Source organism: Myotis davidii, unplaced genomic scaffold (assembly GCF_000327345.1).
Source record: "Myotis davidii unplaced genomic scaffold, ASM32734v1 scaffold168, whole genome shotgun sequence".
Lineage (NCBI taxonomy): Eukaryota > Metazoa > Chordata > Mammalia > Chiroptera > Vespertilionidae > Myotis > Myotis davidii.
Window position 1 is genome coordinate 3,784,539 of NW_006383016.1, and position 27,070 is coordinate 3,811,608.

At 38.2% G+C, this 27,070-nt stretch overlaps 1 protein-coding gene across 1 annotated transcript; it reads left to right on the forward strand.

Annotated features, from left to right (window-relative positions):
• Window positions 1-91: 91 nt before the first annotated feature.
• Window positions 92-25,119, forward strand: LOC102751788 (chromosome unknown open reading frame, human C7orf31). The gene is made up of 9 exons (XM_006778994.2): window positions 92-694; window positions 5,888-6,064; window positions 10,304-10,375; window positions 13,034-13,063; window positions 17,724-17,905; window positions 19,671-19,759; window positions 20,467-20,641; window positions 20,926-21,017; window positions 24,075-25,119. The coding sequence occupies exons 1-9, from the start codon at window positions 561-563 to the stop codon at window positions 24,894-24,896; spliced, it is 1,773 nt and encodes a 590-aa protein (XP_006779057.1). The 5' UTR covers window positions 92-560; the 3' UTR covers window positions 24,897-25,119.
• The last annotated feature ends 1,951 nt before the right edge of the window (window positions 25,120-27,070 follow it).

Sequence of the window (27,070 nt, forward strand, 5' to 3'; positions counted from 1 at the left end):
GCGCTGGTGGCCGGGGGCGCGGCCTGGGCGCTCCTGGGGGTCCCCCTCCAAGCCCGAGGGCGGGGTGGGGCTCTCACCCTTTGGGGTCCTCGCTCAGGACACCCGAAGTCTTCGGAAGCACCGCTGTTGACCTGCTGAATCATGAGTCTCCCTGCTCCATTGCGGGGGCCATGGGGGGCGCGTTGATCAGCTAAGTTTTCCTGAACGTTTACGGCTGAATGTGAGGCCAGAACTGAATGTCAGCCCGTGTCCGCGAAGTGGAGCCCTTGTAGGACGGACCGACAGGGGTTCACACTACTCGGGAACATCTTCCCCTTTGCGGATCTGTTTCCATTGAAATTCATCCCCATAGTAATGACTGATGTGCCACCGCAGGGTCCAGGGAGGGGCTGTCGGGAGGAAGGAAGCCCCTGGCCCCTGCCGCGTTGGGTGGACACTATAGCAAAGCCTGTTTCCTGCCTGCCCTGAGGCGGGTCCCTGTGACAGCGACCAAGTCCCCGCTGCCAAGTCGAGTGTGCCCTCCTCCTCTTTTGCAGATTGTGCCTTTTTAGCCAGGAAGCATGGAGGTGATCCACCACCGGCCCTGCTGCTGCCGGGAGCGCGAAGGAGCTGACCTCCTGTCAGACACCTTTTACTCCAACGAGGTGCACACTCCGCTGCAAGCAACTCCTCGCCCAACTGCCTCAGAGGACAGGTACAACAAAAACTAGAGAAAGCAGAACAGTTTAAACGGGTTTTAATATGTTTGTATATGTAAGAGAAAAAAACACTTACGGTTATGGGCTCTTCTGTTTATCACACGATTGGGAAAGCGTAACATGACAATTACCTAAACTTGAAAGTGCTCACATCTGGTCGGAACTTGATAAAAAGTAAGTGGGTGTGTATTTTTAAAAGGTAGACATCAAATTCACCCATTGCATTATAAAACTCTAGGATGATTGGTTCCTTCATTTGAAAATTAATCTGTTTCAAGCAATTTTATTCTATAACACAGTGGGTTAAAAATACTCCCAGGATCTTGTTCATAGTTGCACCTAAATTTTTGCTTTACCAAATTTCCTGTAACACAATAACTGCAGATTATGATTAAAATTGCATTTACTGTATAATGAGTCATTACTATGTGTGGGTACTCTACCAAGTGCTTTTTATGTAATAATTAGAGGCCCAGTGCACACATTCATGTACCACTGGGGTCCCTTGCCTGGCCTGCAGGATTGGGCCGAAACCAGCTCTCTGACATCCCCCAAGGGGATCCCGGATTGTGAGAGGGCGCAGGCCAGGTCAAGGGACCCCACCAGTGCACAATTGGGACAAGGGAGAGACAGTGGGAGGGCTCTAGGGCGTGTCCGGCCCATCTCTCACTCAGTCCCTATAGGCCAAACCCCAGTAGCAAGCTAACCTACCAGTCGAAGCATCTGCCCCCTGGTGGTCAGTGCACATCATAGCGAGAGGTTGAGTGGTCTTAACATATCATTAGCATATTACACTTGAATGGCCGACCGGTCAACCAGACACTGAGCATATTATGCTTTTATTATATAGGATTCTTTTAATCCTCACAACCCTAAAAGATAGTAATATTACTATTCCCATGTTATGTATGAAGTAATAGGTAAAACAAATTCTCCAAGGTCTTAGTGCCAGCTTTTCTGCATTGTATTTACTTGAATCATTTTGAGTGGGTGGGGGAATTTCACACTTGGATGGGTGAAAAACTAGCCCATGTGGTTGTTTTGTTTCTTTGTTTTGTTTGTTTTTATTTTTTAATTTCATTTCATTTAGAATTATTTCTTTAAGACCTCTTCATTTAAGAATTATTTCATTAAGAAATCAGACAGCAAGTCTGGAACATCACTACCTCACAGGAAGTCCATTTGGAATGTTTCTGATTATTAGATAATTTTCTTCCTACTGAGAAAATTCCCCCTCTTAATTTCCACCTGCTGATCCTGGTTCTTCCCTCTGAAGCCATGCAAAATAAGAAAAATCAGTCATCTCCATGATAGCAGCCCTTCAAGAATGCGAAGATTCTTTTGGCCCTCAAAGAGTTCTCTTTGTCAGACTAAACACTGGCTCTTAACAGACTTGACTCTTTTTTCTTCTTTCATCTCAGCTTTCACCATCTTGATCTTGCATAGATCTGTTCCGGTCTGTAAACATGCTCTTTATATGAAAAGCAAAAAGAAGGCTTTTTTCCTAATTATAAAACTAACACCTTCCTTATGAATACTTTAGAAACCATGGAAATCCATAAAGAAAACAAATTTCCCATTGTTTGACAGAAAGAAAAATTAGTACTTCCTTTGTACAGAATACCTCTGTTCTTTATCTAGAAATGACCACCATTAACATCTCAACATGTGTTCTCTCCATTTTTTTAAATTTAAAAATCATATTCAATGTGTTTTTTGTAAACTATTTTCACTAAATGAAAAGGAATATTATCATATTTGTGGAGAGAGGGCTCAGCTCACGTCTACTGAGTTAGTCCTTGCTGTACCGTCTTTTCTACTATTAACCTGATTCCAAAAAGCGGTTGTCAGCCCAAAATTCCTCTCAGCTCCAAGGGCCATCCGATTAGGCAGGGCTTCCCCTGAGTCAGGGAGAACCATTAGCAGATCATGTGTGATCTGGGGATGAGCAGTTGGCTTAAAAGCAGCATTGTGAGGTTTTATACTTGGCCAAAAGGTTTCTGAGTAGGAATTTAGGTCTGCCATCTGATTGATCTTTATCCCCTCAAAAGTACTCTAAGGCTTTTCACTGAAATTTTGATCCCTTCTAGCTAAATGATCTGATGGATGATTTATAATTGGCTCCAAAACCCTGTAACTGGCATGATATGTAAGAGAAGCATCTTTAAGAAAGTAATTGCTTTTTGTTAACTGACTATAAAGTAAACACATGTCCTAGGTATAAACATGTTCCTGGCTTCTGATTACTAAAACTTGCTTTCTCTTTCACTCCATGGACTTCTTTCCTTTCATGGTCCCTAAGTGGGAAAGTCAGGATGATCATATATTCTCAGAACCCCTCCTGTTAACTCCCTCTCAAGAATTAGCCGGGCAGCTTACAGAATGAGAAGTTGGCTTTTCTCTCCAGGTTGTCATTTGGAACTGCTCTGGAAAGTGTCATCAAGAGAACACTGATGGGTACCTCTGTTCTATCAATGCTGAGGCTTACTTTTTCAGACCAGGTTAAGGGACAATAACTCCCAACTCAAATTCAAAAGCAAAACAAAACGAAAAGCTCCTAGCTTCTAGAAATTACCCTTCATAATGGTAAGGATGAACATGAGTCCTAGCATATGTTAGCTCTCAGCAGCTTAATTTTCTAAACATGGATGTGCTTAAGGGGATGACTTTTTTTTAATATCATAATGTATTTTGAACTCGGTAATTTTAACAGCAGTGCAAAATTATTTCCTCACATCAGCCTACTTTTTTTTTTTCTTTCCAGAATAGGTAACGCAGTCTAGCACCATTGTTACCCAATGGTATACAGACAGGGTACATCAAAATCACCTGAGAAGCTTTCTAAAAATGCAGATTCCTGGGCGCACTCTGTAGATGTTCTAGCTCAGTAAGTTTGAGGTGGGTCTAGGGAATCTGCATTGTAAGAGTTTCCCAGCTTAATTTGAGAACCATTGGGCTAATGGAAAGCCTGAAAACAGTAAGACAATCAGGATTATGGTTCTGGCTCACCCATTGTCTTAGGGCAACTTAATCTTTATTCTTCAGTTACGTTCTTCACTGGTAAATGTTGAAGCAATTACAGTAGTCATTAATACAGGGTAGGGCAAAAGTAGGCTTATAGTTATTTGTATGGAAAATACTACAATAAATAATAATAATACAAGAAGAAGCTGGTTTGCTTTTGCCTCAACCTGTGTATATACTCAGTTGATGCTTTTTAAAATATTAATAAATTGATGGTGTTCTTTTGTATTTCTTCCATTGAAAATTTAAGAAGGACAGGTACAGCTATTAAGAATCACAGATGTCTATATCCTTTTTCCATTCGGTTGACATCTTCTGATCTCTAGCACAAGCATGTCAAACTCAAAGGCTAACACGGGCCAAATAAACAAGGTTTAAGTTTATGTGTGCCGCAAAAACACAAAAGCTTCAATTTTCATAGAAACATACGTTTATTTCGATAGAGACATACTGAATACAAAAAGCTGAAATAAATGAGTAATCGTTAACATAAAATAATTGAACATTTTAATAAAAATTAACATTTTTTCTTGAACATTAATTTTCCAGCCACTGAATAACTGCGCAAATTAATAAGTGTAACGCAAATAAACCTATTTTTCTTGTTCTCCGAAAGCGAAACATTTCCTGTTGCGCACACCAAACAAATCAGTACAAGACTAATGACGTGGCAACCGACTGCTAAAATATTCACTGCTGGTATTAGTGGAGAGAAATAGTGTGCCTGCATGTATGGCACGTAAGGGAAATGAATGCAACAGGATTATTGTAATCAGTCATTAACAAACGTTGTAGTTCGTTATAAATAATTATGTATAACAGGATATTGTAAAAATTAAGTTATGAAATTTTTATTAAAGCGTTTCTTACATACCCCTATGTTGGCTGGGCCGTAAAAGTATTCATTGTGGACCACATGTGGCCCATGGGCCGCAAGTCTGACATGCTTGCTCTAGCAAGTTGTCTTGTTCATTAGGGAGACAAACATATTAATTAAGGAAGTGCCTTGACAGTTGCTTCAGATTTCAATATACGTTCCCATTTTGTTTCTGGATTCATTCCATTGCTTTTTGATTACTAAGTATTTTTTTGACTATTAGCACTCTGCCAACTAAAAATTAAAGTATCTTTGTTCTGAGCTTTCCTTTAATCATGCCTTCCAATAATCACTGCTGGCTAACTTAAGCCTCCCAAGATTGGAATGTAATGTTCAAAATTCTGGAAAGTGACATATTTGTGAGTATACTAAAAACAATTGTACACTTTAAATGGATGAGTTATATGGCATGTGAGTTATAGCTCAATAAAAACTTTTTTTTAAAATATATTTTATTGATTCTTTTACAGAGAGAAAGGGAGAGGGAGAGAGCCAGAAACATCAATGAGAGAGAAACATCAATCAGCTGCCTCCTGCACACTCCCCACTGGGCATGTACCCGCAACGAAGGCACATGCCCTTGACCGGAATCAAACCTGGGACCCTCGAGTCCGCAGGCCGACGCTCCATCCACTGAGCCAAACCGATCAGGGCTCAATAAAAACTTTTAAAAGATGTAAGCATACATACTAAAACTATTATTGGAAAAAAAAAAAAACTACAGATAATCTATAAGCCCTCAGGAATTTAACCTCCTTCCCTCAGCAGTCCAATGATGCCTAAATAACCAGTCTCTATCATCATCTACCCAGCACTGAGAATTCTGTAATCTGAAAATATAATGTAAAAATAGTTTTGAAGCTGTAGGAATTTTAGTTGTTTGTCTTAGCCGTTTGGGCAGCTCTAACCAACTAGCACAGACCAGGTAGCTGGGTAACTCGTAAACAGCAAACGTATTTCTCACAGTTCTGGAGGCTGGAAGTCTAGGGTCGTGGCACCGGCAGGCTCCTGTTCTGGTGAGAGCCTTCTCCCGGTTCATCGCTGGCACCTTCTTGCTGTATCTTCACCTGGTGGCAAAGCTAGCAAGCTCTCTGGGTCTCCTGTAAGAGTGTTAGTCCCATTCATGAGAGCTTCACCTTCATGACCTAGCCACCTCCTAAAGGCCCCACCTCCTTAATATCATCACAGTGGGCGTTAGGATTTCAACATAAAAATTTGGGGGGACACAAATATTCAGACCATAGTATTCCATACTGAAGCTATTTTAAAAGTCTCTCTTTTTTCACAGGTATCAGGAATTGAAGGAGTCGCTCCAACAATGCAGGCTTCCATGGGGTGCTGACAAGGAATATGGTGGGATGGTACCCATTTCACTCCCTGAGGAACACAGGCCAAAATGTGACCCCCTCCATGCCATGGGCAAGGGACATCAGCACTATGGATATGGTGGAGATACCTGGCCAAGGTAAGTAATCTGCCTTTCACACAGGGGTATTTATTTTTCATTTTTATTTCTATTGTGAGTCCTTTCTAATTTAAATCTGCCCCCAAACTTATTTCTTTGACTATTTATAAGAAGACACAGATGGAAAAACTAATTATATAATATCTAATTGTGAAGTCAGTAAAAAAAAAAAAAATCTGTGTTTATGGATGTCAGCTGTCCTTAGAGATGTTCAAGTGTTATTATCAGAAATTTTGATTATTAATTTAATTCCCTTGCTAATCTCATTTTATCTAAAACTAAATGGGAATATCCTGAGAGATTTAATTAAAAATGTTTTTGCTTGAGCAAATAGCTGGCCTAATGTGTACAGATGTCCTTGAATTTTTGGAACTTTTGATTTCTAATTTGTTCATGAATCTGTAGTTATTAGAATCTATTGGGCATTGTTTTCAGTTATTAAAATATCTAATAATTTATAAATCTTAAAGTCACTCAGTAACTTTATGTAAAACTGGTTAAAACTGAAGAGAAAGCAAAGATCAATCTGAGCAGTAAATATAATGTCACATGAATTATTTGCTAAAAATTATGAAATTTATTAAAAATAAAATCCATCAAACTTTCACACTCAGCTTACCTACTCCTGCTTTCTCTAGCAATCTTGGTTACCTAGTTTACTAGTCTAGCTAACTAGCTTGTTGTTCTAAAGCAGTTAAAAGAAATTAGGAAAGACAAGTCAAAGCTAGAGAGAGAAACAGTAACAACAGGAACATGTGGCAGCCAATGACCGTTTCAAAGCCTAAGTAAAGCAGTAAAAAGCAGACAAATGAAAATGTGCTCACCTCCTCAAAAGGGAAGACCCAGCGTCTCATCAGTTCCTGCATCCAGCTCCAAGTCTAGGATCTCTGTGTACGTTCACTCCTGTCTAGTTCGGTCATAATCTTGTCAGGATAGTCCACATGTCTGCACTTAATAAACCTATCACTAGCACACCCTATATGAAATAATAAGGAAAAAGTAAAAATTAGTTAATGCATAAAAGTATATAGGACACAACAAGGAAGAAAATACGGGATGTGACTAGACCTTATTTCTACAGCTGGCATGAGGCTCTTATGTTATAATTTCCTTCCTCCACTACCCATTCTAAGTTCCCTTGACCTCAGCCAGTACAGGAGCTGGTAGTTCATTACCTGATGGGAATTCTGTTCTTGAGAGATCTAAGCTCTTATTGTGAGGCTGCTACAGTATTCTATTAATTCTATGCCACTGGAAGCAATGCTAGGAGGTGTCAAAAGCTCATTTAGGTTCCAGAAATACTCCGTTCCCCCATGCATTGTTTAGCAGCAGTCCTCTTGTCCTTGATGTTAAGGATCAATCATCCCAGCCTACTTGGTACAGTCCTTTTTTGCCTGTTTTCTCCAGAGTCAAAAGGACCCCCAATTACCTCATCATCCCTTCAACTTCCAGTTCAACGGGACCGTTCTGTTCTCTTGATGGAAGCACTGCTCTCTCGACCTCTAGACCAGCATAGCCCCAGGGGCGTGCAGGAAGTAAAAGTTAGTTCTCAAGTGTAACAGGAAGAAAACAGTCAGAGGCAGTCTCCCACTTACACCCTGTGCTTTTTAGGCCAGGCATTGTCGTTGGGGGAAACTATTGGTCAGTAGTTCAGTGCATATGCCACACTCCAGGACAACACTCAGCCATAACCGAATCTTCAATAGGCTATTCTACCATTCTGCAAATCTGGTAAGACCATTGCACCTTTTAAATTCAACCCTTGCCTCTCTGGCAGGTGTGGCTAGGTTGGCGCTTCCTCCCATACACTGAAGGGTCACGGGTTCAATTCCTGCTCAGGGCACAGGCCCAGGTTGTGGGTTTGATCCCCAGTCAGGGTACATGTGGGAGACAACTAATAGATGTTTTCGGCTTTTAAAAGAAAAATCGTTTCTAAAATGTTTTTCCTACCTCCAAGAAAAAAAATACATTCTTGTCTATTTTATTTTAATATTTGTATGTATTTCTCTCAATTCCTTCGATTTTTAACCATCAGAAGTTATCTTTTTGAGTAGTGTGAAATACTATTCAGTTATGGCTGAGTGTTGTCCCAAAGAGTGTGGCACGTGCTCTGAACCAATTACCAATAAGTAGTTTCCCCAAAGACAGGATGCCTGCTCTAAAAACGTCCTCTCAACTCTGCTGTGAACCTAAAACTGCTCTGGAAAAAAAAAAATCTTTTTTAAAAATCTAAAAGGCCCACCCCACCAATCCTAGTCTCTTTCCTGGAGAGAATTGCAGTCACCACTACCCTGTATCTCCTTTCACACCTTTAGTTTACAGAATTATATGGGCACCCATTGAAAATATATGGTATTATTTAATACTAGAGGCCCAGTGCACAAAAATTTGTGCACTCGGGGTGGTCCCTCAGCCCTGTGTGTGCCCTCTCACAGTTTGAGACCCCTCGAGGGATGACCACCTGCTGGCTTAGGCCCGCTCCCCAGTCAGACATCCCTCTGGCAGCCCGGGAGCCCTTGGGGGATGTCCACTTGCCAGCGGGGAGCAGGCCTAAGCTGCAGTTGGATATCCTTAGCGCTGCTGAGGAGGCAAGAGAGGCTCCCACCATGACCGCTGTACTGGCAGCCATCAGCCTGGCTTGTGGCTGAGCAGAGCTCCCCTGTGGGAGCGCACTGACCACTAGGGGCAGCTCCTGCATTGAGCATCTGCCCCCTGGTAGTCAGTGTGTGTCATAGTGACCAGTCATTCCCAGTCATTCTGCTGTTAGGGTCAATTTGCATATTACCCTTTTATTATATAGGATGTGGATACATTTGATATATAGTATTAGGCAAGTTAGTTCTTTTTATCTCTATATAATCTAGAGATTATAAATACAGATCAATCTCATTCTTTTTAATTTCTCAGTGTTCCACAACATGGATACATCATAGATTACTTAGCCATTCTCGTAATATCTTTTTTTGCATTAACTATAAGTAATGAATATGTTTGTACAGAAACGTTTCTCTAGGGAAAATTTGAAATGGAAGTTTTGGGTCACAATATGTAAATATTTTTAATTTTAGTAGATAGAGCCCAAGTGCTTTATAATCTCTTGGTAGTAGCTAAAAGTATCCATTACTCCACACTCTTGCCCAGCTGTATTATAATATCAAACTATATAATTTTTGCCCATCTAAATAGTATCTTGGTTATCAGAATGCATTCCTCTAGGTTGAGAAATTTTTTCTTAGGTATAGCCATTACATTTCCTTTTCTGTTCTTATTTTTCCTCCATTTTTATAGTTTGTCTTTTAGCTATAGATTTTATTAGTGCTTTATGTTCTGGATATTAATCCTTTACATATCTTTATTGCAAGTATTTCTTCCAATCTATGTTTTGTTTTGTATTTTAAATGTTTTTATTGATTTTTAGAGAGAGAGGAAGGAAGAGGGAAAAAGAGAGAAACATTGCTCAGCTGCCTCCTGCATGCCCCCTACCAGGGATGGAGCCTGCAACCCAGGCATGTGCCCTGACAGGGAATTGAACTGGTGACCTCTCAGGGCACACCAGCCAGGGCTCCAATCTGTTTTATTTGAACTTTTTATGCTGTTCTAACCTCAAGTTTTTCATTTGATGTTATTGTATTTACTTTTGGTTTTTGACTTTTAAAATAAAAATATTATTTAAAATGTTTTTCCTATCACCAAGAAAAAAATGCATTCTTATATATTTTATTTTAATAATTTTATGTAGTTCCTAGTTTTTTAGATTTTTAATCCATCTGAAACTATCTTTGTGAGTAGTATGAAATATAAATCTATTTTTTTCCAAATAGCTATTGAATTTTTCCTGCATTGTATATTGAAAGTAAATCCTCCTCCACTGATATAAAATGCCTCCATTTTGCCCACCCTGAGTTGCTCAGTTGGTTGAGCATCTGCCTGTGTACCAAAAGGTTGCTGGTTCGATTCCTGATCAGGGCACATACCTGGGCTGTGGGTGGGTTCAGTCCCCACTTGGAGTGTATATGGGAGGCAACCGATCAATGTTTCTCACATCAATGTTCTCTCTCTCTCTAAGCATGTCCTCAGGTGAAGATTAAAAAATAAAATAATAAAATGCCACCTTTTCATATACTGAATTTCCCATACACATGGTTGTATTAGTCTATTTGCTATTTGCCTTTTCCTGTCTCACTGTTACACTGTGTTAATTTGAAAAAGTGTTCAATTTAATTTTTTCTTTCTTTTCAGAAGGCTTCCTATTGAACAGTTCTATTATTTGACACAGAACAAAAAAAGTGACATCTATGGAAATGATTCTTTGTAAGTTTGGGCTTTCTTTTTCTTATGTGAGATCAAATAACATTTTTTATATTTGTACTGAATTCATAGATGAAGGGAGAGGGAGGAAGAAATAGAAACATCAATGATGAGAGAGGACCAATGATCAGCTGTCTCTTGCACACCCCCTGCTGGGGATGGAGCCTGCTACTGGGTCATGTGCCCTGACAGAGAATCAAACCCTGACCTCATGGTTCATAGGTCATCACTCAACCACTGAGCCACACCAGCAAGGCCAAATAACATTTTTTAAGTGAAAATTAGTTATATTAGAAATGTTTTTTAAAAAAACCAAAATGGGAACTTTTAGAAAATACGAGTGTTCCTTTTTTTATAGAGATCATTAATAATAGAAACCAAGACCAAATAAATGACAAAAATAAAACAAATAATCCTAAACTCACTGATTCTAATATTTAAACAAGTGAGGAAAAAGTAGGAAATATAAATTAGATTATAATGTTCGAAGGGATTTAAATAGGCCACTTTGGCCCATTTCCCTGCTTTTGACCTAGTTACTCAATCTAATATTCACATTTCTTTAAAGGTTCACAGAAAATGCTAAGTGCCTTCAACAAAAATTTTAATTGGAATTTTATGAGACATTCATTATTATAACCTACAAATAACTCTTAAAAAGACTATTCCTCCCCTAACTGGTTTGGCTCAGTGGATAGAGCATCAGCCTGCGGACTGAAGGGTCCCAGGTTCGATTCTGGTCAAGGGCATGTACCTTGGCTGTGATCACATCCCCAGTGGGGGTTGTAGAGGAGGCAGCTGATTGATGTTTCTCTCTCGTTGATGTTTCTAACTCTCTATCTCTCTCCCTTTCTCTCTGTAAAAAAATCAATAAAATATATTTTTTTTAAAAAAAGACTATTCCCTAAGTCTCTTTTGGATAAGGAATACATGGTAATTATTTTTTACTCTTTGAAATAGTTGGTGGTATACAATACAAAATCATACTTTTTAATTTTCAGATAAAAATAAAACACTGACAATATTGAAGTAACTGAAAATATCCCTTCTTTGCCTTTAACAAATTAGGAATTTATTTCTGAGTAATAAGTTAATATAGAGTTTAGCCACAAGAGGGAGCCAAAAAGACATGATATTTGTGGTTAGTAGGCCCTGTTTATCCCTTTGAGGTTAACTTTGAAAAGTAGGTAAGAGTATGACTGGTTCAGGTCAAGGAATTGGTGTCTCTGAGCATATTTTCTTTTCATTCATTTTATTTTCTTTCTTTTTTTAATGTATTTCTATTGATTTCAGAGAGGAAGGGAGAAGGAGAGAAACATCAATGATGAGAGAGAATCATTGATTGGCTGCCTCCTGCATGCCCCCTACTAGGGATCAAGCCTGCAACCTGGGCATGTGCCCTTGACTGAAATCGAACCCGGACCCTTCAGTCCCCAGGCTGATGTTCTATCCACTGAGCCAAACCAGCTAGGGCTCATTCACTTTATTTTCAAACTTTGAGGATTGTCTTTAGAAGCTTTCCTTTTTCTTTAAAAAAAAATTTCCATTTTGAATCAAATCAATTTTAGGCACACATTTGTCAATGTCATCACTAAATGTGTCACATGAGAAAATTTTTAGATGCTGACAATGTTTCACAAATAATAGCCAATCTACTAACTCTAGATCCCTTCGATTGTTATATTCATTGCCCCCTGTTCCCCAATTCAACCAGAAATATAACCGAAAGACAAGACATGTATGTTTTTTTTTAAGTTCCAAACCCACAAACTTAGAGTCCAAATAAAGAAGGGCATAAACATGTTATAGCTCATATGAATCATGTATTTATAATATAGGCTAATAAAATTATATGGCTAATATACCATTTCCTAAATAGAAAAACATAAAAAATTAAGAGTATACTCAATTTTACTGATCTTTACTATCAACTGATTAACATTCAGTTCATTTTTCACACCTGAAATATTTAGAAATATTTGTATAGTTAGAAACTAATCGTTAGAACCCAATAAAAGTGGATGACAATCTTTGCCTCGTGTGGACTTTGTTCCTGGGCTGCAGTAGGACTTCTTGGCACGCAGGGCTCAGCATATTTAGTAAATACACAAACTTCAGATGAACTGATTCAGAAAAGGCGTACCTTCAGTACCTTGTTCAGTGTTGTTCTAGCCTCTCTGTCAATGGAGAGATCAGCAATCCTGGGCCAAAGGACAAAGCACACTCAGTACTCAGGTCGCTTTAGGTCGTGTAATTGTACCACATGCACGCTGGCAGGCTGCTTCAGAGCACTTGCTACCGCTTGACTATGAGGGTGAAGGTCAATAAGAACAAGAGCTCGGTTATCACTACAAGTAGCAATCCTACCTGCACTGCAAATAAGAAATGCACAGCGGGCGTTTAGTAGGACTGAAATCGGAGTAATCAGAATGGTAAGAAAATGATCAATGGACAACTGAGATAGGATGACATCATCTGTCCCTGGTCAGCTATTCATTGTTCCAGAAAGTCAATCAGGATGTTATAAAGTCAATATTATATAATAGACACTATAGCTGGAAAATTGGGTACTTCTTTATTCTTAAGCAAGTTTCTAATAGAAATGTAAGCTTTAAAAAGTCCTTAATATAAATTAGGACTCGTTTCCTGTTTTTATTCTAGGTTGCCCAAACCACCTAATTCAGCAGTAGGGTAAGTATACACTTGTATTTCCCTTCCCTGTTCTTTTGTTTTTTTAATGTACTGATTCTAGAGAAACACTGATTTCTTGTTCCACCTATTTATGTACTCATTGGTTGCTTCTTGTATCTGCCCTGCCCAGGGATCAAACCCGCAACCCTGGCATATTGGGATGATGCTCTAACCATTTGAGATACCCAGCCAGGGCCTTCTCTGTTCTAATCAAGGAAAAAATGTATTGGCGATTCAAAGGTCTCAGGGTGGGGACACATGAGACTTTTCATGAATGTGGGAGAGGCTGACACAGGTCCAAAGTTAGAGTATCATTGATTTCCCCCAATTATATGCCCTGCTAGTCTTTTTTTTAAACAAACTTTTTTAGTATAGTTTTATATTTACAAAATTATTGGGAAACAGTAGAGTTCCTATATACCTCACACCCAGTTTCTCCTGTTATTAGCATCTTACATAGTCTGGTACATGTGTCTCAATGAATGAGCCAAATATAAAGTCCATACTTTACTCAGATTTCCTCAGTTTTTCCCCTAAGGTCCGTTTTGTGTTCCAGGATCCCATCCAAGAATTTGGTAGTCTCCTTAGTTCCTTAGGTTCCTTTTGGCTGTGACCATTTCACAGTTTCCTTTTTTTTTATGGTCTACACACTTTTGAGGATTACAGGTCACATGCTTTGCAGAATGTCCCCAAGTTGGGATTTGTCTGGTGTTTTTCTCATGATTGGACTCAGCTAATGTGTCTGGGGATGGAAGAGGTAAAGTGCCATTTTTATCACGTCCTATCAAGAGTACATGCTATTTGAAATTTTTTTAAATTTTGTTTTATTGCTTAAAGTATTACAAAGAGCATTACATATGTCTCCTTTTTTTTTTCCCTTGACCATCCCCTGGCCTCCCCTACCCCCCAGTGTCTTGTGTCCATTGGTTATGCTTATATGCATGCATACAAATCCTTCGGTTGATCTCTTACCGCCCCCCTCCAAACCTCCCCGGCCTTCCTGCTGTAATTTGACAGTCTGTTCTGTCTAGTAACACTCCCTCCATGTTCTGCGTGGAGTAGGGTTCGGGATCTGAAAGAGGAGCCGCACAACAAATGAGAGAAAAATGACAAGAGATAATTTTGCAATATTGGGGGACCAGATGGGCAAGTTCCGAAGGACTTCCACTGATGCTCAGGCTGCTCCAATCTTTTATTGATCTGGAGTAGCCCTTAGGGTAAGGAGGTTTCAATGACACACAGATTAGCAGACAATTTCTAGGAATAGACAAAGTATCTGATTAGCTCATCAATAGATCACTTCCAAGACTAGGAAGAGTATCTGATTAACAGTAATCAACAAGAATCTACATAAGTATCTAAGGAATTAAGGGAAATAAGGTGGGGATGCTTCAACTATTATTACCTAAATTAACTGGGTGGTTCCTAGATTAACTGGGTGGTGCACAGTTCTGACCTTTGCTAGGACTTCAAAGGTTACTAGCTTTTGGGGGTCTCTGTCTAAACTCAGCTAGTGAAGACAATGAATGGACTCCGTCATGTTCAATGCTGCTATGCCTCTGTATCTATATTTGTTCATCAGTTTATAACGGTCTTAATTATCCATAAATGACTGAGATCATGTGGTATTTTTCTTTCATTGACTGGCACTGTTGGAAATTTTTTTTAATTATTTAAAAGAGTACATGCTATCAACATAACTTACCACTGTTGATGTTGACCTTGATTACCTAGCTGAGGTAATGTTTACCAGGTTTCCCCACTGTCAGTTACTCTTGTTTTCTCCCCTTTCCATACTATACTCTTTAGAAGAAAGTCATTCTAGACAGCCTGCGCTTAGAGATCTAGAATTATGCTCCCCCTCCTTGAGGAAAACGTACTTACATAACTTACTGGCATTGTTCTACCCCATTTATTTATTTATGATCTGCTTATATCAATATGGACTCAAGGATACTTATGTTGTACTTTGGTACTTTAGTAGTAACTGTGTACTACCTTACTTGTTCTGTTACTCAGGTTGACCACTGGGAGCTCTCAGTTGGCTCCTGTATCCACATACCCATCCGTGTGGTGTCCTTCTGACATGTTTGTTTGTTTGTTTTTTTGTTTAGTACTATATCACTTACTGTTGTGAGGGTTTTATTTTCCTTTGCACGGTTCCTTACTTTCTGGCAGTAGAAGACGCTACACACTCATAGATTTCCTGCCCCAGTCCTAGAGTCAGCCATTGCTCCAAGGAGCCAGTTCCTTCTATGGGAGAATGGTATTAGAAAACAGGATCTAAACACTAGGTGTGCTTTATGCTACTAAAGTCCCTGTCAGTCTTAACTGAAAATAATAAGGTGACATTTTAAAATTGTGTTACAGGGTAAGATCTGCTCAAAAGGCTATTAAATTTTATCCCTAGCCAGTTTAGTGCAGTGGATACAGCATCAGCCCATGGACTAAAGGGTCCCAGGTTCAATTCTAATCAAGAGCACATACCTTGGTTGCAGGTTTCCCAGACCTGGTGAGGTGCATGCAGGAGGCAACCAATGTCTCTCTCTCTCATATCGATGTTTCTCTCTGTCTCTCCCTCTCCCTTCCACTCTCTAAAAATCAATGGAAAAATATCCTTGGGTGAAGATTAACAACAACAACAAAAAAGGCAAAAACATTTTTAAATCTTAGTTGTTTTGGGGTTTTAAAAAACACAACTATGTGAAGACCTTTGTTTTGGACTTTCCAAATTCTCTTAATAGAAATTTGAAAAGTAAAGCCCTTTTTGTTGGGTCCTTTTTCTCCGATCACCTGTCTGCTTGTAGCCTAATAAATTCCAAAGTCTCTTGCTTTGACATGGTCCTAAACATCCCCAGGAAAGAGCTGTTATCATCTTGTTAGACATCTTGGTAAATCTTGCTCAGACAGTCCATGCCTCTAACTGAACGATGTATACAAACTAAATTCCTTTATTTCTTCTCTATTTAGGGACTCAAGACACAAAATGAAAGTAATCTTTATAAATCATTTAATATAACCAGGAACATAATATTTTCTGCATAATATATTCCTTTAAGGAATAAAATACATTCTAGTCATTTAATACTGTTGTATTCAAAACCTGAGTAGGATAAAACCTGAAAATTTAGTGGAAGGTATAATTTTGCAATATGTTTTTTAACAAACAAATATAACCTTTGCAGTATATTGAATGAAATCTCATAACATACATAGACTCATAGCACACAGAGTCCATAGTTTTCAGGTCTTAGAATAAATAACATCTTCCTGAATCATTCCTAGATATAACTTAATACTATTTGCTAGGAAATACACATCTCTAGAATCTAAAGGGGAAAAAATTTCTGCCCTGCCTTCCTAACTCCCACCTTTTACCCCTTCTTCATGAAGCCAAAATCCTGGCCACAGACAAAACCAGAAGATTCTGAGAACTACACACACATTTTGCAAATTTACTTCCTATCAAGGAGACCACTCCCCAGAAATGGTTTATGGAATTCATGTAGTTCTTTTGTTGTAATTTAACATGTTCTTGGCCCTTAAAACTTACTTTCTAAAGTAATGAGTAATCTCTACTTTTTTAAAAATAAATTTGTATTGATTTCAGAGAGGGAGAGATAGATGGATAGATAGATAGGTAGATAGATAGACAGACAGACAGACAGGCCAATGATGAGAGAGAAAATCGTCAATCAACTGCCTTCTGCAAGCCTCACACTGGGGATCGAGCCCACAACCTAGGCACATATCCTGACCAGGAATCGAACAATGACCTCCTGGTTCATAGGTCGATGCACGACCACTATGCTACACCAGCCAGCCAGAACATGGGCTTTGTACTAGACCACAGTAAACACCATCCTTTCCTGATTCAAGTAGATTGGACACTCTCCATGAGTACAGATGTGTTCATTCATACTTTATTCACACAGTTTGCTCAAACTATAAATGCTTATTTTCAAGTAGATTTTAAAGAGGAAATTAAGGGGAATGGTTTACTATGGAATCCACTGAATTGGACACTGGAAATATTTATAACAAATGTGTGGTATATAAAATGAAATAGTCAGTATTGCTTCATTAAAAGAGCAGTTCCTACACTAATTGTCATGACTCAGGAATGTCAGTCATTTGGAATTTAGGAATGCCCTGATTCTCTTCTCATATCATTAGAGTTGGCAACCTTGTGTCCTGATGTGGCACTTTTTAAGCAAAGTAAGTAAACTGGAAAAGTTTTTAATGATCAGAAATAAAATAATGCTATGCCCAATTCAAAAATATGTTCAGGTGAGAGAGTTTGTGACAAGGGCAAGAAAACCTAATTCCTTTACAAACAAAAAAAGAGCTGACTGGCCTCATAAATGACTTTTGCCTGGAGTCCAGATTTTTTGTCTTACAAAAATACTTTATTTATTGGTTGACTGATTGACTGACTGACTTGAGGGAAGGAGAGAGAGAGAGAAACATCGGTTCATTGTTCCACCTATTTATGCAACCACTGGTTGATTCTCGTATGTGCCCTGACTCGGGATTAAACCTGCAGTCTTGGGATCGTACAGTACCTGCCATAAAGAAGGTTCCAATAAATATTTAGTGATTCGTTTTTTAAAACTGCACTTCTATTCTGTTTTGTTTTGTTTGCTCAACTAAATCTCAGTGAAATCTGCTCCCCGTATCCAGTTGAACATCCCTACCACACACACATCTGTCGCGGTGCCATGTTCCCAACTTTTACATCACCTAAGGATCGCTACACTGGCATTAACGCCCGAGGCCAACAGCCATTTCCTCCAACTGTGCCAACAAAGCCTTATGATACACTGATTTTGAAGACAAAAGGTAAAATGTAATTTAAAATCAGAATACTATTAATTTTTCTTATATTTGGAGTTTATTCAATAATAAAATTAAAGAAAGAAGGGCAAAGGATTCAAGTCACAAAAGTATGACCATCAGAAAGTTTTTCTCAACTGTAACTGCACTTTAGAATCAGCTGGGGCCTCGCCACAGAACAATTAAATCAGAATCTCTGCAGATGCCCTTATCTTTTCTTCTTTATACAGAACCTCCCATGGCAGAATCAGAAACATTGTAGAATTGGTTGTTCTTATTCTACTTATATTTTGTTTTTATTTCCTTTTTGCTCTCTCCTATGGTTTAGCTTTTTAAAATTCCATCTTCAGGTCATCAGCACAAGGAACAGTGGTGGGTTCAGAGCATTATGGATGTAGCAGCCACGATGAAAGTGAAAGACCCTCATTGAAATAGGACTCAGAAAGTGATGGGAGCAGTTTGTTCAGTTCCTTTTAACACAGGGGTCCTCAAACTTTTTAAACAAGGGGCCAGTTCACTGTCCCTCAGACCACTGGAGGGCCCTACTATAGTTTAAAAAAAAACTATGAACAAATTCCTATGCACACTGCACATACCTTATTTTGAAGTAAAAAAACAAAAATGGGAACAAATACAATCTTTGTATTTGCATGTGGCCCGCAGGCCGTAGTTTGAGGACACTTGTTTTAACACCTGGGAGCATTTTATCACAGATGCAAACATTGGGGTCTTCCCAGATTAGTTTTATTATAGAGGATGCTAAACCCATACACTAGTCTTCAAGTCTATCCCACACTAGACAACTCAAAACAGAGAAGAAACCTATGGCGAAAGACACAGCACGGACTATGGAGTCAGACTGCAGGGGTTGAATTCTGGCTATGCCACTGACTCACCATAGACCATGGGAAAGTTTCCTCACTTCTGTGCCTCCACTTCTCAATCTATAAAACAGGAATATTAGTACCTACTTCATAGGTAATAGAGGCAAGTGTTAGCAGTCACTATTTTTGTTACTCAGTTACCTACTGTCAACCATGGTCTGAAAATATTAAATGGAAAATTCCAAAAATAAACAGTTTATAAGTTTGAAACTGCATGCCATTAAGTAGGGTGATGAACTCTCCCAATGTCCCACTCTGTGCCACCCTGACATAAATCATCCCTTTGTCCTGCGTGTCCATGCTGTATGGTGTTACCCATTCATTAGTCACTTAGAGGCATCTGCATTATCAGCCTGAAAAAACAGAGTATAGAGAGAGTTCAGTACTATCCTCAGCCTCAAATATCCCCTGCGGATAAGGGGGAACACTGTACCACCAATACCTAGGAAGCCGTATTGTTTAAGATGTTCTCTTTCAATACCTTTTTGGTAATCAAGTACTACATTTCTTGATATTTAGGCAGGGAAAAACCAAAACAGGTAGTTTAGAATTATATTTGCTAAACTAGAAAGAGGATCCAGGAAGATTTATAATTTACCTAAAAATTCCTTTCATTGACAAAGAAAGGTAAAGTACGATTCCCCCTCCTACCACTGGGAGCACTATGGTTAGAGACTCATTCTCAGTCCTTGTAGCCCATACGCTGTGTATTAAGGGCGGGAGGAGGTCAAGAAGTCAAAGCAAGCTGTACTATATAGCTAAAATGTGCACCTGCATTCTCTCTACCTCATATTGTCTTGTTTCTATTTACTGCATCCATAAATCCCATGAATTAGAAGATTGTTCTTATATATTCAGGATAACAGTGCTTGCCCTGAAAATTCCAGGTAATCCTTACAGACATGAACTGCTTGATATTCCCATGGATTCAAAGAAGAAAGCCTTGACTTGGCCAGGTCAGGATGTGTATTATGACGTAAGTATTTTTAATGTGTGTTTGAAACAAAGTAAAAAATGTCTTTACTCTATATGTTTCTCAGAGTCCAAAAGATTGATTACTTTTATATTCTATCTGGGTGAAAAGTTTGAGAGTTTGACCAGGATTCACATTTTTTGTTGTCGTTTTCTTAGCTGATTTCAGATAGTTTGGGCAGTTCTGTAGCAATTCCACAATTAGCAAAATAAGGTTCCTCCTGAAAGAAGGTGGAAGAGAACTATATTTCACTTACTGTGTGTCCCTCAACTCTATTCTTATGATTTAAACTATATTAAGTAACTCTAAATATGCATAGAGTAAATGAGAGATTTTAAGCAAGATTTACAATTTACTGTAGAAACCATTGTATTTGTGTAGAATCAAAAAGAAATTAGCCCTAGCCGGTTTTGCTCAGTGGATAGAGCACCAGCCTGAGGACTGAAGGGTCCCAGGTTCAATTCCAGTCAAGTGCACATGCCCAGGGAATGGGCTCAATCCCCAATAGGGGGCGTGCTGGAGGCAGCCGATAGATGATTCTCTCTCATTATTGATGTTTCTTTCTCTCTCCCCCTCTCCCTTCCTCTCTGAAATCAATAAAAATATATTTTAAAAATAAAAACAATAGCCACTGTTTATTGAGATAGTGAATCAGCTCTTACTCTACTAGATGACATCAATTGTAATAATCTTTTATGTTCATATTCTAGTTTCCTAAATGTGTTGAGAAAAACAAGCCAGTATTCTACCCCAAGCCTCCTAAAACGTTCGCTCCTAACACTTCTTTAAATTCATGGGATCCTGTTAACTCTCAAAAAGAAGCCAACATACAAAGAAATATTGAGCGGTCCCACTGGATCAGTTCATACGCTCATGATTTCACAGGTATGAGTTCACTTTAATACAAGTAAAAAGAACATAATTAGATCATTGACAAATGCTGCTATAAGCTTTCATCTAATATTTCCCCCTGTTTCTTAACCTAAAGTACCAATAGAAATTCAGGTGGGTGGTAAGTTTCTCTTAGCAGGTAACCATGAGGTAAAGTTGGTTTTCATTTTGTTGTTCTAATTATATTACAAAGGGGGATGGGTGAGTTTTTCTCTAAAAGGTCACTTACATGCCATTTTTCATTTAACAAAATAATAAAACATGATGTTTCTATTAAGGTGTGGGGCCCATGAACCCCCTTGAACTGGATGATTACCATGAAAAGGCGATAGCAGAGTTAACTGGACAGATAGGATTTGACCCACAACCTGTAAGTAATTGCAGTCAACTCTCAGTTATTTGGGGGGAAAGTATCCACATGTTGGACTCTTTCTTGCTTTGCCCACTTCTTATTTGCTTTTTGAATATTGGTGAGTAAACTAGAAAACGGACATTTTAACTCATTTTAGAAGTTAATTCTGAATTGATCTAAACTGTCTTGAATACCTTTCTCCACTCTGGAAGAACAAGGTAGGTTTCTTTTTTTCTTCACAGAACTGGTTGTTTTCTAAAAAAAACATTGTATACTGTTACTATTGCTAAAATTTATAATGGCATTGTTTTACAAATGCTTACCTAGTAATTTAATGAGATTCTTAAATTCTGTGAATCTTTGCATATTTGTATATCTTGTACATTATCACTGCTTTTGAAGAGATAAAGGCTTCTTTCTGATATCCACAATGATTGAGTGTTGGCTGAATTACAATCAAAAGCCAGTACATTCTCTGTAAATATCAGAGATTTCTTAATTATGTGAAGTGACCTGAAAGAAATGATCAAGCCCTTTATGATTATGTAAATAAAATATAGTGACCTAATAGTATTCATTTATTGTTTTATTTGGGGCCTAAATTTTATCTTCTAAAAATACAAAGTTTTTAAAACAAAATTAATATTTTCAAAGAGGTAAACTGTGGGAAAACACATAAAAGACAACTATAAGCTATTTCAATATGAACTCTTTTAGACTGAACTGTACACCATTTTTTATACTAGCTTCAATATTTTCCAAAGTGATATAAAATCATTAACACCAGAGTAGTTCCATAGACTGTGCTGTGTCATTCACTGAAGGGTTTTTAATTTTCTTCATTTTTCACTTTAAACTAGCATTCTCTAAGTCTATAAAAGATGACATATAACCCTAGCTGATTTGGCTCAGTGGATAGAGCATCGGCCTGCAGACTGAAGGGTCCCCAGTAGGGGTGTGCAGGAGGCAGCCGATCAATGATTCTCTCTCATCATCATTGATGTTTCTATCTCTCTCTCTCCCTTTCCCTTCCTCTCTGAAATCAATAAAAGCATGTAAAAAAAATAAAATAAAAATTTTTAAGAAGATGATACATCTACTTTTGTTAGGTGTGTTCAGCAGCTGTCCAGACTTCCACAGAGTTTACCCTGAGGAAGCAGTTTTATCATTTTTATTTAGAAATATATGCACAGTTGTACAAAGGATGTCTGTCAAGAATATTATGTGCACAATTATTGTACAAGTAAAACAACACCTACATTTTTATTAATAGCAAGATAAAAATGCCTAAAATAGTTGGAAGTTTCAGTGAATCTTGCTGTTTCTAACTAAAACATAAATAACGACTCTAGGAAGGCATGGGTTAGTGGTAATATGTGTATGAAATATTTTGCTGTAGTAGAATAAAATAACGGTATTAAAAACTGCTTCTTCATAAAAGGATGCTGTCAGAGTAGGATATGATACACCCTAAACTTTTTATTTTTTTAATATTTTTTTACTGATTTCAGAAAGGAAAGGAGATAAAAATATAATGTAAATATTTTTTGCATAAAAAAATATATATAATGATGAGAGATAATCATTGATCGGCTGCCTCCTGCACACCCCCTACTGGGGATTGAGCTCACAACCGGGCATGATGTGCCCCTGACCAGGAATCAAACCCGGGACCCTTCAGTCCACAGGCTGGGCAAGAGCTAGGGTTTTGAGGGGGTTTTTTTCTTGTTTTTTTTTTTCATAGCATCTACTCAAACCTGATTAAAGGTTGTAACAGATTTTTTACAAGTAGTATGGAAATTCTTCCAACTATGAACAGAGAAGGTTCCAAAAGTATGTTCCTCAGTTCATTTTTTTTTCCTAAGTCCAAACTACTTTTACTATCTCACCATTCTCATTTTATCTCTGCTGTCTCTATTCCATTATCATCATGTATCCATTCTTTTTTAGTTTTTTTCTTCAATATATAAAAATGTTCAAACACACAGAACAGTTTAAACAGTTTTACAGTTAATATGCATATGCCCATCTCCTCGATTCTACCATGAGCATTTTACTATACTTATCACATAATCCATATTCCCATCCCTCCACCCATCCTTGTTATTTTCATGCACTTCAGAGTAAATTGAAGACAGTAGCATACTTTACCTCTAAACATTCAGTATGTATATCATTAACCACAGTTCAATTTGTTTGCAGTTTTTTCTTTTAAGGTAAAATGTACATTCAATGATATGCACAAATCTTAAGTGTACTCAATGGGTTTTGACAAATGCATACACCTCTATAACCCAAACCTCTAGCAATATATTGAAAATTACCATCATCTCAGAAAGTTCCCTCATGCCCCTCCTACTCCTCCCCTCCTTCCTCCTGCCCCCCAAAGACATATACCTATTAATCAGCTTTTCAATACACTCACTACTTTTGCAGTTACAGACATGACTGAGTTCACAATATTTATAAAACATCTCAAAAAACAGGGACAGTTATGACAAATTCCTCTCAGACCAGTGTTTCTGCAACATAGCACATCACTAGCCTCAGCATCACTGAGATGTTAGTTGAAAAAGCAGATTCCTGAATCACAATCTCAGAGGATCAAGTTTAGGAATCTCGTTTTCTTCCAGCTCCAAAGCTGATTTTCAATGAACCAAGGTTTAAGCACCCTTGCCCTTGGCCTAATAAAGAAGGCTAATAACAGGGATTTAAATAACTGCCCATAACTTTTAACATCAACTGTTGGTGATGGGCAGTTTTGTTCCAACGATTATTTTACATCTTTGAAAGTTTGAAAGCAAAGCGTTCCTACATAGAGGAATTTCTGTATAGCCAAGTACAAATACACCCTTTCCATATTAATAAAAACTAGTAGAGGAAAATGTTTATTAAGACCCAAATTTCAGTATCTTTAAATATAAAAAACAGTCAAATGTGTACTCTTTCACCCATCTGTGTTTACTCAGGCAGTGAAAATGGGTATGATTTTTGACTGGCCATTTATGGCAATATCCTTTACAATGCCAGGTTTATTAATTCATCACTTTTCTCCTTTTTATCCCACCACTACAGTCAGAAAAATTCCATCCTGTCCTTAAACCCCCCAGACCCTTGGATGGACGAATAGCTCGACTGATTCAGAACCAACGTCCTCTGGAGGCTATTGTCCAGCAAAGACCACCTCCCTGTCCCGATTGTACCCCTAGAGTTTTGTGTAATTTTCATACCTTCATACCCAGTTCTTCAGAATTGATGGCACTTCGTGATAACACACTAGCAGGTATGATCCATAAACACCAGGAAATTGAAGACAAGATTAAGGAAGAACAACGTTTGTTATCTACCTTTACATGTCCACCTGGTTACCCAACGAAAGATATGACTAACGGTTATGACATACAACCATTTCCAAAAATTACAGATACTAAAAAGACAGAAGATTTGTACTGGAGACAGCTGCCATTAAAACCCCAACCTGTACCTCACTACCACCCCAAGCAATACATTCAATATGAACATTTTAAATCTGCCTTACTTGACCAGCATGCTATGTGTCAAAACCCTGTTAACCTTAGTACGCCTAGTCCTGTACAAAATAAACCAGACTCAGAAGCTCTTGATCTAGGATGTTTTTTAAGGAAGCCAGAAGAACAGCTGACCTTCAACACAGAAAATGATGAAGAAACGAAATCTCTTCTGGGTTGGATTCCTAAAGTTGGAGGGGCCAAGACTCAGGCTAACCTGCTTGAGCTTAAGAACTCTTTTTCAAAATCTGGTGCACAAAAACGTTTCCATAAATCAATTAGAGAAGACCATAAAGACCTTAGGAATAAGGTACATTTAGGGATGAAACACCAGTTCTATGACCATAATTCCTATTATTTCTACAATTGAGATATTCATCTTTCCCTTCAAAACATAGCCTCTTGCAAGAAAATAGAATTTCTTCCTTGTTACTGGATTCTGTTTTATAGAGGAGCCATCATGAACCTTGCTAATGAGGTTTATGTTTTCAGGAATTTAAGTTTGGATCTGGTCAGAGGAACCCAGAAAAGGTGATGTTTTGACTTCTTGAAAAGTTTAACAGTTTGGCAATAAAATATTAGAACCAGAAAAACTTACAGTCTTTCATCTCATTTCCAAATGATATTCCAAGAAATTTCTCAAAACAATGTGTATGGCAAAGTTTACATTAGTTTTTACAAAATGAATATCTGGGGGGAAAAAACCCTCAAATGTCCAATAATGGACAGATGTCTATACAAATTATATTACCCTAATAAAATAAATAGGTGAACACTCTCTCTTTATGTAAATGTTTGTACAAAATCACATTAGGTACAAAAGACAAAATTCAAATCCCCTGTCAATTGAGGGATAGACAACTCTGCGAACTACATTCCTTCACAAAGTAAGTATGCAGGCCCTGTTCTTTTCACATGTAAACATGAACAAAATGTCAGTAGAAAAGATGAAACCCAAAATGCTCTGTATGCACACATTCTACGCTAGATGTTTCTTTTCCTTTACACAAGTGGTAGAGAAACATAACCATTTCTTGAATGCAGGGGGAAAAATGATTCTATTGTGAAGATCTGGCAATGGCTTTATTTAATAACTGGTAAGTTCTTATTCTGATAAGAAAGGATGGTGTCTTAGTCCGTTTGGCCTGCTAGATAACAAAATACCATATACTAGATGGCTTATAAACAAACTTATTTCTCAGTTCTGATGGCTGGAAAATCCACCAAAGTCATGGTGATGAAAGATCTGGTGTCTGGTGAGGTTCTCACTGTATCCTCACATGGTAGAAGGGGTGAGGGTCTCTTTGGAGCCTCTTTTATAAGAGCACTAATCCCCTTCATGAGGGCTCTGCCTTCATGCCTAATCACCTCCCAAGGCCCCATCCTCATAAATAAATTTGGGAATTAGGATGTCAACATATGAATTTTAGGGTAACAAACATTTAGACCATAACAAATGGCTTGATATTAATTAAGCCAAATCTCCTCATTTTTGGAAGGTGTCCACAAGAGTTAAGCTACCCCAGATGCAGGAAAAATTCATTTAATGTGCCAAGAGGTTTATTTTAGACAGTTTATCACAGAAAGTTCATGAGGAATTTCTAGGAGGCATTGATTGAGATTTCTTTTTTGTTTTTGCTTCATAACCGACATGTCATTTGGTTACACCCTCTTTAAAATTATTCTGGGCTAATATTATGGAATATTTTCCAAAGTCTTTTCTGTAGTACTAGTTATATTAGCTATTATGGAAGCAAAAAGTTACATGGTAAAGTAATATTGGAGAAAACTGGGAGCAACAAAGTAAATCATGACTACGATAGGATTCTCCATAGACTTTAATATATAACACATCTGGGAATTCCCAAGGTGAAGGGGATAGAGTATACACATTTCTCAAACTAATTTGACCTTTTTATCATAAAGCACATCATTGGACTAGAATTCCAAAGAACAAACTTTGGAAGATGCAGCTCTGCAGTATAGGAATTGGGGATTTAGAATGCACTTGCCCTGGGTTGCAGGGCTAGACAATTGCACTCTATTGGTATTCACTCCACCCATCTGTGCAGCAGTGGTGCAGCCTTCATTCAGAAGTCTGTCCTAATCATCATCCTCAGCTCTCCTACTCCCCACTGCGGGCTGTTACAGCTAGTGGATCTTATTTAGGCCATAGAGAATACACTCCAAATATGCTCATCACATGCTCATGAGATAGTTTCAAAAAATATTTATGGAGGTTTCCAGATTAAGACAGATTGAACCAATGCATATAATTTCACTTACTTTAAAAAGTCCATAAAAACTATAGTAAATTTTTTTATTTGCATATTAGCCTTTTATTATATAGGCTTTTAAGCCTCAGTTTTTTTTTAATTGTCTTTATTGTTCAGATTATTACAGTTGTTCCTCTTTTTTTCCCCCCATAGCTCTCCTCCACCCAGTTCCCACCCCACCCTCTGCCCTTATCCCTCCCCAACCACTGTCCTCATCCATAGGTGTATGATTTTTGTCCAGTCTCTTCCCATACCCCCACACCCCTAC